This window comes from Nestor notabilis, unplaced genomic scaffold (genome assembly GCF_000696875.1).
Source record: "Nestor notabilis isolate BGI_N333 unplaced genomic scaffold, ASM69687v1 scaffold8726, whole genome shotgun sequence".
Taxonomy (NCBI): Eukaryota; Metazoa; Chordata; class Aves; order Psittaciformes; family Psittacidae; genus Nestor; species Nestor notabilis.
In genome coordinates this window covers 13430-30505 of record NW_009931432.1, presented here as the reverse complement: position 1 = coordinate 30505, position 17076 = coordinate 13430, and the positions used below count along the sequence as shown (strand labels likewise).

Here is a 17076-nt window from a genome sequence, read left to right as displayed (position 1 = left end):
TGCCAATCAGCTGGCATAGATAGCCACAGCACTGGATTTCCCAAGGGGAAAAAACAAGCTTTCATTTAAAACTTTGTAAGTACACAGAAGTTTTAAAATGAAAAATTTATTTTAAAAAGTAATTTTTCTTCCTTCCTTAACCTGCCAAAAACTGAATTGTGGATTGTTGCATTCTTCCTGCAAGCTTAGTACTTTCAGCAGGCTGACTCTCTGATTGGATGTTGCGAAGAGATAAAGAATCCTTAAGTCCTCTCAAAAGATAAGTGAAGATGATTATGATTTTTATGCTAAACATATGTGTGCTTCTCTTCATGGGCAGGCAGATTCTGTTAACGATTTAGAATGTTATATATTTAAAGAACATTTATGAGAATTCAGAGATTCACTTCTGATTCAAACAGTGCCTGTGCTACTTGAAACAGTAAGTGTACCTGAGGTCTGCTGTATGTTTATTTACCGGTTACTGAAAGTTCAGAAGGACTGTAGCCTTTTTTTCTTAAGAATCTAGCTACATATATATGTGTGTGTGCATGTGTATAATAAATACATGCATCCCCACAATCCTATGTATCTAAAAGCATGGGTTTTATTTACATTGTTAATGCAATTAGATTAATTTTAATTTGATTAGCAGCTGAAAGGTGACTTTCCATGTTTGTGTAACAGGCTCTGGGCAAAATGTCAGTGCCTGTGTTGTAATGCTGTGTGCAATATTAGCACTGCAAACCTGATGCCAGAGCAGGGACTGCCTAATTGAACTGTCTCTGGTTGCTTTAGGATATGAATCTGTCATTTTAAGTACAAGAATACTAAAAACAACAAAACCCCTCCAACTGAACAAAAAACCAATCCCTAACAAAACCAGATTAGGAATGAAAGGCGGTCTCTGACAGTGCATGAAGGGTGCACAGCACTTCTTCAGTTCATTTTAGTCCCTTTCCATTTCATAAGAATGTGGGTTGTGCTCTCTATCCTCTTCCATTAGAGTAGTATGCATGGAGACACACTGATTCAAAACCATGCAGTTGCCTCAGTAGAAATGTTTGTGACACAAATCTGCTTGTTTCCAGCTCAAAGAGCAAAGCAGTTGTTCTCTCTCCTGTGTTTCAGTGGCTCAGAATCCTTTTAACCTCACGAAGAACTTACAAGTTTACAAGTTCAGTTTCCACTTCACACAGAAGATACTAAATGCACTGAAAAGAGCGAAGTTCATGATTCAGTCAGGAGAGCTTTTGGAGGAGTTACAGCTTTTCATCTAGTGGGCTAACATATATCTACAGTGTACATTTAATAGACACCTGGAAAGGTAACTTCATTTCCATTCAATGTTAAAAGGCATTTTATGACACCCAAGAAATAAAGCTGAAGCAGAACAGCTTGTCTGCAGCTTAAGAAAAATAAAGAATGATTTCTTTGTTCCAGTATCCTAAAAGTTTACATGAATCCAGTTAAAAAAAGAATAATGATACCCAGATATCCAGCTGGGGTCCCTCGTATTGCTGTCCTTCGAAGACTTCTGGGGCTGCATATGGTGGGCTTCCACACCATGTCGTCAGAGGCTCACCACTCTTATAGAAATTTCCAAAACCAAAATCTGTTGAGAAATTAAAGGGAAAGTCACTCCCAACTCTAGCTACGTGACAAGGAATAATGATATGCACTAGGCCTTAAAGCCCACTTTCATTCATGAAAGGCTCTACCCCAACTCCTTTTACCCGTACTCCCCCTGAAAATATTTATTGGGATGCTGAATGTCCTATATACTGCTATTTTCATGACAGCTCGTAATTAACAAAACACTCTGCAGAACTTCACAACCTGTAGGAGTTTTGAGTAAACTTCTACCAGTTTGCTAAATCCAAGTTTATAAACAGCTATCACTAAAATTCAACAAACTGACAATCATGCATACATATGAGCTTATTTACTTGCCAAGAGATATCTGAGATTCAGTACTGGATCTGAGATTTCCTGAGTTTTTGTTAGGTGCTCCCTAGCCTTCAGGACACAACAAATTCTGACAACAAAAGCATCGACTTTGGAGATGAGAGAAAGCAACTCTGCCAAGAGCAACAACCACGGGAAAACAAAGCCTTTTGCTAGGAAGGAAACTCTGCTACTGGAATTGTCTCAGCCTTTTCAATATACAACTGAAATTTACCATCTCGCAACAAAGCTGCTCTTTTAAATGTTCCTTTTTATGGCTTAATGTGGGACCAGACATGGGTCCCACAGGACTTCAGTATTAGTCACCATTTGCAATAATCCAGTAGTGAAAAGGAAAATGACAGCCACTATTGCATAGAGACATAAGGTCAGATAGCCCTTTTTTAACTTCCCCTGTTGCTGCTCTGCTAGGTTGCCTTTCCCCTGTCCTCCTAGAACAATACAGCAAACAACATTCATGCTGAGGAAGCTGGCTTAATGACTGAACTGGAACCGGCTGTTTTCAACATGCAGAGTTTCAGGTGGCTGTTACCACTCCCTGGTGCCCAGATCCTCCAGTTCCTCTTACATCCTGCCATCATTCTTGCTCCCTTTGCTTAGTGCATGCATTATTTTCTTCAGCATTCTTTACTCTTCCTGCCAGCATCCACTGCAGATACCCATTCTGAATACACTCCTTTCATGACAATCCTCAGTATTTATACACAAGGCTCTTATTCATCAGGCTTTTAATAAAGGCCTTTGGAGCACAGTGTTTGGATACACCTGTTCATACCATGAATCAAAATAATAGCTCTGCTGAAGTCTAGTGTTTTCTCATGGAATTCAATGAAACCAACATTTCTCCCTGTTGCTGCCAGCATTACCACTCTGTACCGCTTAGTCCTCTATTTCACTTGCAGTGCAGGCCACCCTATATGTTCTCTGTGACAACAAATACTGGTAATTCTAAAGCAATGAAGGAGAAGTTCTCAAGGAGAGAGAGTTTCTTAACGTAATTATGCTTTTACCCTTGTAGCTAACCAGGCTCCTGCAGAGTATTACCGCAGGCTGGTGTGACTCGAGGAATCATGTGAAAGTCGGCGGTGTTGATAAACAGTAATCAGGCCCTTGATTTAGTACTATCAATCGCTGAATACCTCAAAGGCACGTTAATACAGTGCAGCACTGATATCTGGTACATGTGGCACCCTCAAGAAGTTAAATCTCCAACATCAGCCCAAGGTCACTGTATTTAGCTCAAAGTCAGAAAATCAGATACCCCGTCTAAGAGCAATGAACTTTTGCGTTCATTCATAAAGAGAAGCCCCACTGCCTATGAGTAAGAAGGCTCCAATGCCAGAAAGACTATTTGAAGGTCAGACACATGACATCCATAAGAGTGTCATGCTTTGCAAGCACACAGACTGCCCGACAGTTGCATGAACAGTTACGCAATGGCATCCTGGCATGTCACCATACTCTGGAGGTACAAATGGCCAAGGTCAGTTCAGATTCTGAGTCTACATACAAAAACACGTTCATGCCATCCTTCCTTTTCCATCCTCCTTCAGTTCCCAAACAACTGCAACTTCAGCTGTAGTAACGGGGGAAACAGCAAAATCTTCTACCAAAAAAACCCCCCAATCACTGTATGTCACCTGCCTTTTTCCTATCACAGCTAGACTTTTGTTGTGAGTTTTTTTTATTCTCTTTGAGGAGGCTTTTCTTCACACATAATTGGCTTGGCAACCTTGACAATACTTCAGGAGACATGAAGCAATTTCTTCTCTCAGAAGCATTTTGCCCTCTGTGTAGGTGTCATTAAATCTGATCTCTCCTTTCATTTAGCTTAAATTTGTCAGATTTTCAACATCCTCTTAGTACTGCAGATAAATATCAATATCTCTGAACTGCAGCTCCTACTCAGGTGCCACCCTCATAAATCTTTGTATCAGATTCACAAGTACATACATTTGTAAGCACAGCTATAGAAAGCATGACCTGCTTGGAAATACGCAAGATGTCAATTCCTAAGAAAGTGAAACTATCCAGATGGGATTTAAAGTTAGTGATTTGGTGAACATGAACACGTGGAAGCCACTTCAATAAGAAACATGGACAAATCTGAACAGCAAAAGACGGAACAGTCTTGAAGTATGACTGGTGAATATAAGAGAAGCTTCAGGTTTATGCTACAATTAGGATATGGGATTTTTTTTACTATTATCTTTACAGGCTTAATTTCATAACACCCAATAGTTTTATTTATGGTTACCAAAAGTAGCTCAAGAGCAAGGACATCTTGGAACTGAACAGCATCATCCCTGCAAGGCTCTTCCCTATCTGAGCAATAGAATTACAGAACTTATGCTGTTGAGACAGTACCTGACTGGAACAGCAATTGACTCACATCTGATGGTCTTGTGACAGCTTAGATGATCAAGTTTTATTAGGCAAATCCACAAATGAAAGGCCTATACACTGATAATAGACACAGCAGCCAAGGATGCACTCTGTATAAGCACTAATCTAATGATATCGGCTGCTGGGGCTTGGGGGTAGGGACAAGCATGAGGGGAATAGACTGCAGAAAATGGTATACTCTCCCTGTCACTACTAGATGGATCAGTAGAATTCCTCATGAGTCTGTGTACCTTGTCTGGGAGATTGTATCTTATAAACTTGGAAAACAGTTCCTTTATTCTGTCTTTAATCTGCAATTCTACAACTTTAATTTCTTCCCTTTTATGTGGGAAAGGAACGCCAGGATTTTTCAGTTATGAACTTCTGCTGAGAAAATAGCATGCATTGATGATACAAAGCACAGTAAAAGCCAGATACCTCCTAGTTCATACTGGACTTTTTCATGCAACACAGGACTTAAAACCAGTGTTGCACATCTCAGCAATCTGCTCTTATCTTTAGAAATCAAATTATATTCTATTGTTGGACAAAATAATTACCTGTGCAGCGAGATCAGCATTATTTGTTAGGGTACATAAATTATTACAGTTACCTTTTTTTGTTTCCATTACGCTTTCTACAATTGAATCTTCAAAGGACATTAAATCATTTGTTAAGAACTCAAGAATTCGTAATACCCACGAAAACCATTTCAAAGAAAAAGTTCAGGATTCAGATAGGATACGCGATGCTTGGTCCATTGGGCTTCCTCAATCTTTAATTATCACACTGTCAGTTTAGTTGTCCCACTTTTTGGAGTGTTAGAATGGCCAGGATTCAATTAAAAATAAAACAATCACTAGCCTCTCATTCTCTCCCCCCGACTTCACCTTGTTGCTACTTTGCAATTGGTGATCTACCGTAATCACTCTGGATCAAAGGTAATTGTTTTTAACTGAAGAACATTGTTAAAATTTCTCATTCCAGAGAAACAGATTTTAAGACCATTAGTGATGTTTAACGGAAAAATGTGCCAGCCCTCAAAAAAACATATGCCAGCCACAGAATTCTGAAAGGACTGAAATTGGACTCATTACCCGAAGACTGAGATTATATAATGCAGTGATCATCTTAACATTTGCCTGAATCTGCACGTTAAAAAAATACGATCATTTGCAGCATTGTGTTCAGTTGAATAAACTCTGTGTTTGTGCAATCTGCAAATATTGGCTCTCAACATTTGTGGTATTTTCTTTCTCAATCTCATTACCCCCTTTAGAATAATCTTGATTTTAGAAGGTATAATTTTTTGAACATACATCATTTAAATGGAATCTGCTTTCCTGTTAAAAATGGAAACAGACTAAGATTTCAGACCCGTTTGCAATTTGAGAAATGGAACCTCCCTGCCAGAGCCACTACAACTTCTGCTGTGCATCTAGCAATATGAGGTAGTCTCTAATTTGTACCTCTAAAAATCCTTTAGAAGGGATACTAGCTTCAGAGCTATAATTAATGCATTCTCCTAAAATCACCAACAGAATTCAATCTGCCTGGCTTTATACAGCGTTATGGATCTTTTGTTATAATAGTAATGTAAGCAAAGGAGATAATCGGGAGAGAGGTACTGATAAAGGAAAGGTACAAGTGTGTTAGAAACAAACCTGACCCACTTCATGAACTGAATGCTGATCAGCCAGTTCTGACGTCAATGCATATTTTACTGTCCACCAGCAAGACAAACCAGCGCTACAACCTACTTCAAAATAACAGTCTCCTACCTGATCTGGTTCAAACACAGTACCTTTACCATCAAGATGGCATGATTTCTGCAGACATCTATAAAGGCATCTTAATCTGACAGTTTTGTGGGGCTGGAAGTATACAGAGAGAAGCTCACTCTTCCATCCTCAGTTTGAAGCTGGATTTAATTTTCACAAGTGCACAGATGTTTCATTGTGCAGACAATGAGCGAGGTTTATTTGATGACAGCATAGAGTAACAGTGACCAGTAACTGAAATCCAGTCCATATGATTCCTTTGAAAAACACCAAAACGATACAGGAACAATCCAGCTTTCTACAGGCAATAACTTTGAGAAGAACAAAGAAGGTTTACCTTGCAAGTGCTAAAAACAAATTCGATGTCAAACCTGATTTCCTCACCTGCAACCTTCTCAGTGGACATTTTATCTGATTAATACCTTCTTTTATGTTATGCATGCTATAATTTAAGTTTGAGGCTTTTGATCCCAACTACCTAGTATCTTCTAGAAAGTAACAGTCTCTCAAAGCTCTCACCTCAAGATCTTTACTCATCCTCTCTTTCTTGTCCTGTTACTAAGACTGAAAAGAAAGATCCTTTGAATTCTATCTATTCTCTTCCTTATAAAACAGTATTAACATGAAACTATTACATTTCAGTCCAGCCTCCTTTTGTTTAAGCATAAAAGGTGGTAGTGTCATCAGCTCACAGCTTTAGGAAGACTCCTTTTTAACCTTAGTTTATTCTGTATTTGACTAAAAAATGTTTTAAATAGTAAAAGCTTCAAGAAAAGCCTTAGAAGCATCAGAATGAATCAAGAGGTCCACTGGAAATTAGGAAGAGCTTGTAATGGACAGGAGTATCTATGTGGATTTTATAGCTGCTTGGAGCAATCAGCAAGGGACAGCCCTGTACATAGTGCTGGGGCCCAATGCAAACACTGACACTGCAGAGCTTTCTATCAAAATGATTCATCTTCTACTGTGTTGTTTTTCAATTGCTACATTAATTCAAATTAGTGTGTAATTCTAGCTATCAGAGTTGTGATCCTGGCTGCCCTTTGTTCTTCCACAGTTTGATAAATGAACCATAAGCAATATGAACCACTGGAAGAGACGGTTCTCAGGGACCTGCACAGCACCAGGTAACTCCAAAATCACAAAGAAACCATTCTGTGGAACTCATCATCTGTCTTCTTTACGTAGAAAAATAAAACAATTGACTCAGCACAAATCACTACAAAAGTTTCTAGCAGTCACAACTGTCCTCCAGCTACTTTATCACCAAAGCTAGGTACAGGAATTGCTATCAACCTGATAAAGCTTGACAAAAATACATGAAAGAATCCGACCATATAAATCACTGCCAGTTAATGTGATCATTTACACACAGACACCTGTAATTAACGTTCTGTAATACAGAGCACAAAAAAACTAAGAGGAGGAAAGAGACAGCAGCAGCTGGTGGAATCTAGTAACTATAATTTATCAATTGGTTTTTTTTTTGAGTCCCTGGAGAACCTGTGCATTGAAATTCCCTGCAGTGGAACAGTCCATGTCTCTCACCTTTCTTTGGTTAACAGGTCTCCTGAGATGCCTTTGAAGTAGTGTTTTTGTGAGCCTGTGTCATGTTTGCTCTGCAGTGTTCAGAGAGGCAGGGAACCTCATCCCTGCAGTGCTGAGGACATCCATGATAAGCATACTTCTGAATACAGCCCTGCTCCAGTATCGTTGAGACCTGAGGAGTTCTAAAATCTAGCTAGGCTGAACATGACAAGCTGCAGTGCAGAACACTGAGGTGGAGGAAGAGAAATTAGAAGGGATAGAATGTGGTGGTGAAAATGGGGAGAGGAGTGGCAGATCAGAAGGCAGGGAAAGAATACATAGATGAACAATAGCACAAAAATTCCCTTATCTTTAGTTCAGTTACTCATAGTAAGTGGGGTCCATGTGACTTGTTGCCCTTAGACATGGTATTTACTGAAGCCATACATTGTCCTGGTAAATACAGTTGTATGTCAATCATAGATCTCCAGGTGCTATGGTTGTCAGTAGCTGCTAGAAATAAACGCAAGTTTATCAGAAATGAGAAAAGTAGAAATGCCCTACAAATGGTGGTGCTGATGAACTGGCTATATTGAATCTCAAGACAGTACCTAAACCCGTTTACTTTCAAATTCACAGCCTATTTACCAACAGCTGTGAGCTAACAGTGTGGGTGGCCCTATTAGTTTTCAGAATTCTGAGACATCACCACCAATTCTATGTCAATGTTATTAGTTATTACTTGGGTCACTTTGTTTTAAAGTCCAGACATCATCTCCATCCCGAACTGTTTCTTTAGCTTTCTTCAGGTATCAAATGCCCTAAATAAGAACGTATACCAGAACTGCATCTTACCGCTACAACAGTTGCAAAACCCTTCTCAGCTGATGGTAGCTGTTAATATTTTTACAGTTTAACATTAAAACAAAAGCCCACAGCAGAGTATAGAGAAAATTAAAAGATAACCATAAACAGTTTAATATCAAATGAAATGAAAAAGAGGCTACTGCAAAAGCTCTGCTATTAATTTGTATAAAGCATTAAATAACAATTTTTACAGCTTTTATGAAGCTGCTGTAAAATTCCCACTCTGAGATGCTAAAGAGCCATGAAATACAGAGAACGTGCCAAAGAACAGATTAATAGGCTTCCCTCTCTAGCTCTAGAGAATCTGTTTTCCACACTCTTCCTTCTCCCCCAAAAATCCCTGCCTTACAATCAGATTTGACAACAAACAGTAGCCTAACACTCTATGAAAATCATGGTTCTGGTAATCACATAGCTGTACTTTCTCCTCAGTTTTAGTTTGTGCATTACTTAACCTTTCTGTAAACTCTTAAACCATGTGAAAAAGATGCCAGAGGTGGGAATGTGGTGGTAAAGGAACAGGAATGAATGTGTTAAATGTACATAGAAAATCAAAGGTCAGTACAAAAGCAACAAACATATACAGTACTTTTTATCTCAAAGATGAGTGCTTATTTTAAAAGACTCTGTAGATTTCACATCCTGTTAAGATGATTTGAAAGGATTTAAAAGATTTTTCCTGAGAGTGAAGTTAATCCCCAGAATTAATTGCCTAGTCTTCCCAATGTTTGCTGTGGTATTGCAGAGAGAGGGGTGAATGTTTGTGACAGATGTTAACAAGTTAAACAGGTGTTAACTTTTCCTTTAAAATCTTTAAGGACACCGTCTATATAATCAATAGACAAAAAAGAGTGAATCTTTTAGAGGGCTGCTGGTACATTTAATGCTTTTCTGCAATTTTATCCTTACAGAAAGCAGCTGAGATCAAGATACATTTTCAGTTCGTCCTTTTCAGAGATGCCAGAGAGTAAATTTAAGGGTAAAATAATCCAGCAGTGATCTACAATTCAGAAATCATAGAATGGTTTGAGTTGGGACTTCTCAGCCTTATCGACTAAATATTACACTTCTTTCTCAGAACTAGCAAGCTTACTGCTACACAAACCAGCTCTTACAGTAGTTAGCCTTCCTTTCTTGCTCCCATATTACTGATGACTGAAGTTCAACAGTCCTCCAAATTGAGCTTTTATCTAGCTTTCCCATTCCAAGTGTCGCTAGGCTAAAGTCAGTATGGAAAGATTCATGGAATTGTAATGAGTTGACAACCACCAAAATGATTTCCATTGCTAGCAACATCTGCTGTGTCTAAATTTATAATTAAAATGAAATCATGCATGCAAAAAGAAAAAAATCAATAAGCTTCCATTTTGAGTTTTTCTAATGTTGAAAGAAGTTATTTGATTAACTCTGTTTTAACCTGAACATCTGGCAGCATTATAGACATGTTATGACACCCACCAAAAAATGACTATCACTCTAAAAATTATTTCCTTTTTCCTGAAAGTATAATAGAGCTAATCTAGGAATTATTTTAGTTACATATACTGTGATGTCCGTAACGCAAAAATATTACATGTGTTACCACTCCGATTTTCTGTACCTTAAGCACAGCAGGATATCTTGGGCAGCAGCAACTGAATTACTGGAACGGCCTTTGTAAAAATAAGGTGTTATTAAACATCATCTGCATTCTGCGTACCTGCTATTTTGATGTTCATGTTGTTGTCAAGCAAAAGATTTTCAGCCTTCAGGTCACGGTGAACAATCTTTCGGCCATGGCAATACTCCACTGCTGAGAGAATCTGCCAGAATTTGCGCCTGGCCTCAGACTCACTTAGACGGCCGTGGCTGGCGAGGTAATCTGTTACAATAAAGCAGGTTTAAATGGTTAGACAGCAAGCAACAACCCTGAAACGAAATGATTTCTCTTAAAATAATTAGCATCAGAAAACTCAAAAAGTATTTCAGCCAATCCCAGTTTCCAACTCTTTATTCTCTCACCCTCTCCTCCAAAAGAATGGAGAAAGGATAAGAAAAAAGCTGTTGTGTAATGAAACTCTACTCTCTGTTCCTTCTTTTATAGTTACCTAATTATTCTGATAAATACTTTCATATAATGCTACTCCTGTGGAATGGGGAATACTTGGAATAACTGGCTTCACAGTCATGAGGTTCTTTAAGCTTTAGCTGCTTATCAGTTCATGTAAGCTTCACACCACACTTCTCCCTCTAAAGCCTCAAGAGAAGCTGTGTGGTAGCTAAGAGTACGTTATCCCTGTAAATAAAACAAGTTCCCATAAGGTACCCATCCTGACCTCTCTCTTGTCTTCATGCATCACAAGCAGAAAGAACATTTTGTTTTGATATTTCATTATGTTGTAAAAACTAATGTTAGCCCTGAAACAAATGATAGCTCTGAAACTGAAGTCTTCATTTATCCCCAGGAACAAAAACAAGCAAAGCAGCAGCTGTGAGAGTCTTGACAGAAAGAGCTTCTATAGCCAATTCTATTCTTTTTCTTACAAGGCATAAAATCAAAGAATGAACTGTTAGGATGGTTTCAGAATTGCCTTCAACATCCTGCAAGGAATGCGGTTAATGGCCAAGGTGCAGCAATATAGATGCTGTACCCAGTGACCACAAGCAAAGGCTGAGCGTATATACATGTAGCAATCTCCAACCGCTTGCTGCATCACACCTAAGTACTAAAGTTAAACATAAACAGTGAGCAAGAACTAAACTGCTAGAGCTTCTGCCAGCCCCTCCTAATTATCATTAATAGAGAAAGTTCCATGAACAGGAATCATCATTTACAGACCAGCTGACACAAACATTTCTGTCTGAACTCAATTAACAGGTTAAAACAGCTGCTTCCACAAGTTGAAAAGTGAGCATGATGTTATGGAGGTTTTGACCCTACTTCTGTTTGGTTTTAAGAATCATTGAAAATTCCACAAGTAAAATGATTTGTCCTATCTTCTATACTAGTTACGTGATCCCAGTGATCCAGAATACCTGGCTTTGTTAGGGTGTGGGGTTTTTGTTAATAAAATATTGGTTATGGGATTTATAAGTGCTTGTGATATTTTCATTTAAGCTTTTCTGCTTTCTTTACAACAAGCAGAAAAGGCCTGAGCAGCTTGCTTTAAACACACTCTAAAACCTGAAAATATGTTTCCAGTAAAACTTTGCTGATTGTGCACTTCTGCTTCATTGTTACTACAGATAAGGACAAAGAAATATGTTGTTCAAGAGGAGGGGGCACAGAGCCACCAACACACCTTGAAGATTTTTGCAATTATTCAGAGAAACATGGAAAAGAAGGTATTTATTTTTGGATTGTATAAACCTAACCATTTTACTGACCTTGTATTATTATACACCCCGAGTTCTCTCCTGCCACTTGGGTCACTAGACTATGCTGCCATTAAGTGCTTCAGACAGTGTCATTTTGATTATCAAAGTGAATTCCAAATCGTATTTTCACTTATACAGTTTAAACAAGCAAATGCAATCAATAATACAACATCTTCTTAATATGTTCAGTAAAACAGGCTTATTTCAAAGATATTTTATAGAGAGATCATTTTGGAAAAAGTTCCTTACTCCATTACCAAAGAAACAACTTTGTTTTACTCGTGGCAGGATTGGAAGGATTTCATGCACTGCTGCTACTACCTTGCAAGCATGTACTGCAAGCACAGAGGTGGATGATCCTGAACAACATGAAGTGACAGACTAGAGACCTCAGTTGCAGTACACTCATATCAGCATCCCTCAAAACAAATTTTTAAGCAAAGCATATTAGATCTGATCTCTGGAACCTGCAGATCTGAAAACTCCTCAGAGTTTCTAACCTACCTAAGTCTTAATACACTTCAGATGGTTTAACTTGGCAAAGCATAAGAATAAACAAAAGCCTGGTAGTAAAAGGAGATCATAATATTTGCAAGCTAAATATCATTCAGTCACAAAGTGACTGACAGATCATATGATATCAAGGTGAAGTCAGATATCAAAGGCACAAACTAAATTACAATGAATACAAGCCAGCTCTTTAAGCTGTTAATCTATAATTTGTTAGCAATGCAGCAAACAAGTTAATGAATCCAAGCGTGTCATTTGCTTTTATGGATCCAGTCTGTCAGGACTTATTTAAAGATTCCAAACCACTTTGCCCTGAAGTATTGCACCAAATCTAGTAGTCTTCACAGATTAGGTCATTTAGTCTGAAGTACTCCTCCTCCTCTTCTGTAAAAGTAGTGCATATGACAGTGTATCTGAATATGTGAAGGTACATGCAAGGATACTGTTTGTGCATGAATTAGCTTGCAAATAGGAAAGTCTGGGATACAGGCATCATGCCAGCCTCTGGGTGACAGAAACCGCTTTAAGACAGCTGAAGTTTGCTACAGACATTCTGCCACATAGCTGGAATCTGGACACTGTTTGAGTATGTGTGTATATACCTCTGAAGCTAAGAACCACGACTCTCTAGTTTTTAATGCAGGTACCTAGAGCAAAGCACCCTCTTGTACCTTGCAAAGACTTAAATAGCAAAGCTACTTACGCTTTCATAAAGATATCCTTGGACAAATCTTAAGCTCATGTCATACCCTCTGTTTCAACATGTTTCTATGATAGGGTTTTTTGCCATTTTCTAGAATTAAACAGAAACCAGAAACTATCTTAGATTCAGTGGGATCCACAGCAGAAAGCAGCAGGACTTTCTTCACAAGGCAGTTTCCTGTCCAGCCTCCTCAGTAGTCCAAAGTACATTAATTTACTGGACAATCAAAAGCTTAAGATGTGTTTACTTCAAAACACATGACTCTGAGACATTGTCTGGCAAACCCAGCGGTCAACGCTTTTCATTTAAAGTATGGTTCTTCATTTAGGTAGACAATGGTACGCATCTTAAGTTTGGTATGTTAAGGCTCTTTTAAAGAGTACATACCAAAGCAAGCACAATGAAAGATAATGAAGACGATTGTCATAGTTTAAGCCCAACCCAGTACAATGATTAAGGGACTGAAGCGATTGTCATACAAGGGGAGGCTGAAAGAGCTGTAGGTGTTCAGGCTGGGGAAGACAATGTGTAGAAGGTAATATTATTGTGCATATAAATAACTTGACAGGAGGAAGACATCTGAGCCACTTTTCTCAACAAAGGCATCCAACTGAAACAGGAAATTTAATTTAAACCCAAGAAAGTTTGTTTCTGTGCAGGTGGTCAAATGCTGGAATAGGCTGGCTAGAGATTGTAGCCTCCATCCATGGTCCTGAGCAACCTGCTCTGGTTGAGCCTGCTTTGAGCTGCAGGGCTGGACTAGACATTCCCTACAAATCCCTTTTGACCTCAACTCTCCTGAGATGTGGGTTCAGTGTTAGGCAGTCAAGACATCACTCATCTGGTTCAAGCTTAGAGAGGAACAAATAATACCTTATTAGGGGACAGACTGTATTTCTTAGAAATGCCTATTAACAGGAGCACTAATAATTAGTTAGAATTTCAGCTAGGGAAATTCACATTTAACATCAGAAAGATTCTTTATAATTAAAAGAACTCAGATCCTATAGCTTTGTCTAGGAAGATTACTGAATCTCTCTGTAGGGAGATTTCCAAGAGTGATGCAGCTGATGCTGTGACAAAGCTGGGACACAGCAGATAGCAGCTCAAGCCCATTCCAGTCCAGCTTTCTGCATCTCTTCTCAAAGCATGTATGAAATTGTCCAGGACAAACTGCTACGTAAAACTAGGCTCTTACAAGTACAGAAATAATTAGATACTAATACTTTAAGAAATCAAAGAGATGTCTGAATGTTTCTTTCATGGGGAAGCATTTCTGGAGACACTTCAAGTTCATTCTTCACTTAAACAGGCACAAGATGCTGAGAAGTTGAGGTTGTAAGTACAGGGGTTTATACAATCAAACTTGCCTCCTTAAGGCTTAGTAGAGGGGGTAAAAACCACCATAACTGAAAGCTTGAATATGCCCTTTCCCTTTGATGAACAATTACATTGGGTTTAGGCTTAGTAGTCAGCTTTCCCCTCCGCAGCCTGGATTCTTGTAATACAAACAGTCACCAATGAGAATTAGCTATTCAGAACAGGTTCACTGCAGTTGGTTTAGCTAACAGATAATCTGCTTCTCAGCTGTTTTAGAGACTTCAGGTGAGGGATGCTGAAGAAGGTTACAAGACTGGCTGTGAACTTTTAAAAACACAGCAGAAACAGCTAGGTAAAAACTTCGTAGATCTGTAGAGTATTAAGCACAACTGAAACCTTTTTAATTCAAATGTTTTATTGAGTCTGAAGACCTTTTCAAAAAAACAAATCTAAAATGTAATAGCATTTGAAGCCTTTAGGCTAAACATGTTATTTACTGCAATGACATTAACAGGCAAAAGGCAAATTCAAATTTGCTGTTGAATATATAAAATTTCAATGAAGCAATGAAGACTGTTAGTACAGGGGTTAAAAATAATTCTGTCCATGAACTACCAGTCATAGCACTGACACTTGGGTACCAGACTCCAGAAAAGCATCCTGCTACTTATGTGGTTTGAAAACTAATGGCATAAAAGGGAGACTTTATTTAACACATTGTTAGACTTGACATGGCAAATTCAATACACTCCAAGAACAATCAGGACAGGAAGGAGGAAGAGCTCATACAGTTTGAGAAGTCATTTTTCAACTTTAAGGTACTACCCTACTTTGCTCTACTTTCCAGTTACATCAGAGTTGCCATGGACATGGTATCCAGCTCATGACACAAACAGTCCAATGATAAGGACTTAAAAGTGGAAAAAAAAACCCCACCAAAACTAAATACTGAGACAAGAAGGGACTTTGAACATTTGAGTTCTGTTTCCATGAAATCCATTCCCCCCCCACCCAGTGCAAAAAATAAAGATCAGCCAGACTCCACCTCTTCTGTGCTCCAATTAACAGGGCCCTTTACATGCTGAACTCTATTCCATTGCCCTCTGAGTTCATTCTGCCTGACTGTTTCAGAGAAACTTTCTCAGCCATTCCAATTTTGTTACTGGAACTCAAATGCATATGAGAACTCTCAAGTACCTGGGTATCAAGCATACAACTCATGAAATGAGCTTTTATTAAGCAAGAAAGGTTGTTACTTTAACACCTCAGTCCAATTCCTAAACAAAGCAATTGTAACTTCTATGTATGAAATACTCCAGCTACAAAAGCTTTGAGAATATTTTTGCTCTTCTGTTACACTTCTGTTCCTTTCTTCTGTTACTCTACTAGAACATGCTAGACTCATTCATGGCAAGACAAATAGGAAGGTAAAGAAAGTCACCATTCAAGTTATTAGGATCTCTACCCGCACTGATTAAAGTTTTACTCTTCTGTTAATTTGCTTTTCCCTATGACCACCTTACTTTCTCACATAAGGCAGCAGCAAAAACAATCACACTTCTGGTCATGTTAATGCAACTTAGAGAATCTTGGCCGAATACTGAGAATGTTTCAGATATGCCACCTCTAAACTACATAAAATACACAAACTTAACCAGATGTGGGTACAAAGGTAATTTTTCGACAGATTTTTGGCTTATGCCTATCACTTACGCAAGTCTGCATACAAATCTCGCAAGATAAACAACCTCCAATGTTGTAGTTCCCAAGGCAAGTAATAAGATGAATGGAACAATTTCAGAAGGGGAAGGCGGGGGGAAGAGTTGTAGGCCAGCTTGCAACTGATGGCTGGGCTTCAAGATTAGCACTAGTTTGAGAACAGCAGCTTAGAAGGTGAGAAAAACAGAATCCCCTTTCTTCTTATTCAGTGTCTCCAGATGGTAATCAGCATAAAACAAATCATGCTGTACCTTCAGAGAAAAACACCACAAAGAAGCCAAACTGAAACAACCAAACCCATATTCCTGAGAAATGCACAAGATATTACAAGTTACCAGACCTTAGAACAGATCTATGCTAAAATGCTGTATACAGAAGTGTAACATTCTTGATATTTTATTATCCCAGTCTTATTAGAACACTGTCTTGCTATTCTGCAGATTGTCAACCATTTCAAACAAGTTTATGAACAGCAAGCTCATCTTTGGTCAGAAGAACACAGGCTCACTCAAATTCTGTCGCATGTGCAGGAGCTGAAAATAATACAGGTCAGTTAAGTTAAAGGCACTAACGCAGGGCAAAATGAAATGCATTTAACTACTTAGCTTCACATTTTATATCTTTCTTCTTTGTGGCTTAAAAAGGAGCACTGCTAAATATAGCTAGTTCTGGGGAAAAATTCAGCCTGTCCCTCCTTGAGAGGGTTTCACTGCTACACTAGCCTCAATAGCTTAGCAAAACCTCAAACAATAACTTGGGACGTGTACACACCCTACAGTCAAGGAAGACAAAATGCCCTGGAGATAGATACCTGATAATAGCATAACAGATACCATAAGCCTGACTTTAGAGTTATGACAGTTATTCAAGCTACACTGAAGGAGAACTCAAAGGTTACAACCTGGCTGCCATAACCAGGTCTGTTACATATATGTAGAATGTTTTTTTACTGTACCTTTT

At 38.6% G+C, this 17076-nt stretch overlaps 1 protein-coding gene across 1 annotated transcript in view; it reads right to left on the bottom strand.

Annotated features, from left to right (window-relative positions):
* The window catches only part of SIK2 (salt-inducible kinase 2), a gene marked incomplete at its 5' end in the record, with an annotated part of 34053 nt that overhangs the window by 13223 nt on the left and 3754 nt on the right, over positions 1 to 17076 (bottom strand). The window contains 2 exons of the mRNA XM_010015887.1: positions 1470 to 1594; positions 10207 to 10368. Coding sequence (XP_010014189.1) covers positions 1470 to 1594; positions 10207 to 10368 — 287 coding nt within the window. The remainder of the gene's footprint in view (positions 1 to 1469; positions 1595 to 10206; positions 10369 to 17076) is intronic.